General features: G+C 35.2%; 1 protein-coding gene across 1 annotated transcript in view; it reads right to left on the bottom strand.

The window, feature by feature from the left end:
- The window catches only part of LRRK2 (leucine rich repeat kinase 2), a 155,486-nt gene that overhangs the window by 148,812 nt on the left and 4,154 nt on the right, over window positions 1-2,520 (bottom strand). The window contains exon 3 of the mRNA XM_023738875.1: window positions 394-503. Coding sequence (XP_023594643.1) covers window positions 394-503 — 110 coding nt within the window. The remainder of the gene's footprint in view (window positions 1-393; window positions 504-2,520) is intronic.

A 2,520-nucleotide genomic window follows, 5' to 3' on the forward strand; every position in this document is an offset into this window, starting at 1 on the left:
CCCCATTTGATGGACTTTGGGCCCTTGTCGAAGATCAGGTGACCGTAGGTGGATGGATTTACATCTGGGTTCTCAATTCTGTCCCATTGGTCAATGTATCTGTCGTTGTACCAGTACCAGGCTGTTTTGACTACTGTATCCCTTTCTATATTCTTATCTGTATTAAAGTAACAACACCTTTCCTTTGACCTCAGATGGTAGTTTTGGTAACTCAATTACACGACACACTTCTGAGTTTAAATGTAAATCATTGATTCAGGGAAAAAAAACTTTATTTTAAAAGGTTTTACCAGATTAGCTTTGCATTGCAAATATAATGTATCAAGGGAAGGACTGTAATATTCCTAGGTACATACTCAATGCAATTTATTTTTACACATCTGTCATACTTACTGGTGAACACCAAGGACTTCCCAATCATGTCCAACATCCTGGGGTCCTATTAAGTTCTGCATTGTATCTGGACAGATTTCTATTAACTTGCATAGAAGTGACCAACCCACCTAAAATAAAGGCAATATTCACATTTTTTAGAGGATGCTAATGCTATGAGTCAGAACTGACACAACGGCAATGGGTTTGTTTTTTTTGTTTTTGTTTTTATTTAATGGAATGAAGGCAATAAAGGCAAATACTCACATTTTTAAAACGATGCTAATGGAATGTATTCAAACATGAATCTCTTCATTCTTAGTGATATCTGTGACCACATCATTTTTTAAAAATTATTTTAGAACTATAACCTAAAATATTTGCTTAGAAACAAAGCAAACCGTATACTTAGAAAGCATCTTTCTAAAAAAAAAAAATACCAAAAGAGCATACAAAAATATTACAACATTTCTGAATCATGAAGCAAAGAGATATGCCTATTATCTAAATTAAAAAGAATAATTAACAACAAAAAGTAGTTTTAGGGGACTTAACAAGATTATTAAATGTAACAATGGCTACAACTAACCTTAGTGTTTTTTAAGTCATATCTATCTGACAGAATTTCTTTTAAATATTTAGGATTTTAATTATAGGAAAAAATGAAGTGGCTTGGTTTGGAAGGTTAGGGGAAGTTGGAGACGGTAGCGAAAGTATAAGTTATTAACAGGAATGACTGTTTCTCTAGAAATGGAACTAGAATAACTGTGGCAAAAGAATTACTGTTGTTGTTGTTAACTGCCATCAAGTTGCCCCTGATTCATGGTGTCCCAGATTGGATCATTGTGATACACAGGGTATTCAGCAGCTGATTTTTTGGAAGGTGATTGTGAGATTTTTCTTCCTAACCCACCTTAGTCTGGAAGCTCCACTAAAACCTGTTCAGCATCAGCATCATAGCAACACCCAAGCCTCCACTGACAAACAGGTAGTGGCTGCTCATGAAGTATACTGGCCAAGAATCGAACCTGAGTCTTCTGCATGGAAGGTAAGAATTCTACCACTGAACCACCAATGTCTTAAATCCAATGGTTAATGGGACTATAATATAGAGAGGAGGTAATTCCTCAGTGGCCTCTTCTACATTTCTCTAGAACATATAAATATGACCTGATGAGATCTAGAGTTGATTACAGTCCTCCCTTATCTTTTTGACATTCTCAAAAGAAATATGATCTTATTAATGCCTTTACATATTTTCAGTCCATTTATACTTGATGGTAATTTGAATGAGTTGGTCTTCTCCACTGGGGGAAAAAAATGAGTTTCTGTTTCCAAAGTGGAGATAAATTTTAACCCATTCTCCCTACTCTATATTCTTCTCTAAATGTAAAGAATCTTCAATTCTTTCTATTACACTATGGAACTATACTTGATATGGCCAGGAAAAAAAATTAAAATATAAAATGCATAGACATATATACAGTATCTAGGGATTAATGAAGATGTGTCTAAGTATGAGATGTATTATAAGCACCAATACAATGTAAGTCCTGAAATTGGGATTCATTGTGAGCTAGAATTACTCAGAGAATGATGTAATATGGAACAAGTAGATTTGAGCCAGATTTCAAAAGAAGTATAAATTTAAATTATAAATTTGGTTATACAAAATATGGAAATTGAACCTTCTAAAATTGATTTTCATTTGTCTCATATGCATGCGCAAGCTGGACAATGAATAAGGAAGACCGAAGAAGTGATGCATTTGAATATGGTGCTGGTGAAGAATATTAAATATACTATGGATTGCCAGAAGAAGGAACAACTCTGTCTTGGAAGAAGTACAGACAAAATGCTCCTTAAAATCAAAGATGGCGAGACTTTGTCCCGTGTACTTTGGACATGTCATCAGGAGGAACCAGTCCCTGAAGAAGGACATCATGCTTGGTAAGGTAGAGGGTCAGTGAAAAAGAGGATTGTCCCAGTGGCTGCAACAACAGGCTCAAACATAGCAATGATTTTGAGGATGGTGCAAGATTGGGCAATGTTTCATTCTGTTGTTCATAGGGTCACTGAGTCAGAACCAACTCAACAGCACCTAACAACAACAACAAAATTGATAACTAGGAACACAGTGAGGTGTTA

The sequence above is a fragment of the Trichechus manatus genome, unplaced genomic scaffold (genome assembly GCF_000243295.1).
Source record: "Trichechus manatus latirostris isolate Lorelei unplaced genomic scaffold, TriManLat1.0 scaffold00123, whole genome shotgun sequence".
Taxonomy (NCBI): Eukaryota; Metazoa; Chordata; class Mammalia; order Sirenia; family Trichechidae; genus Trichechus; species Trichechus manatus.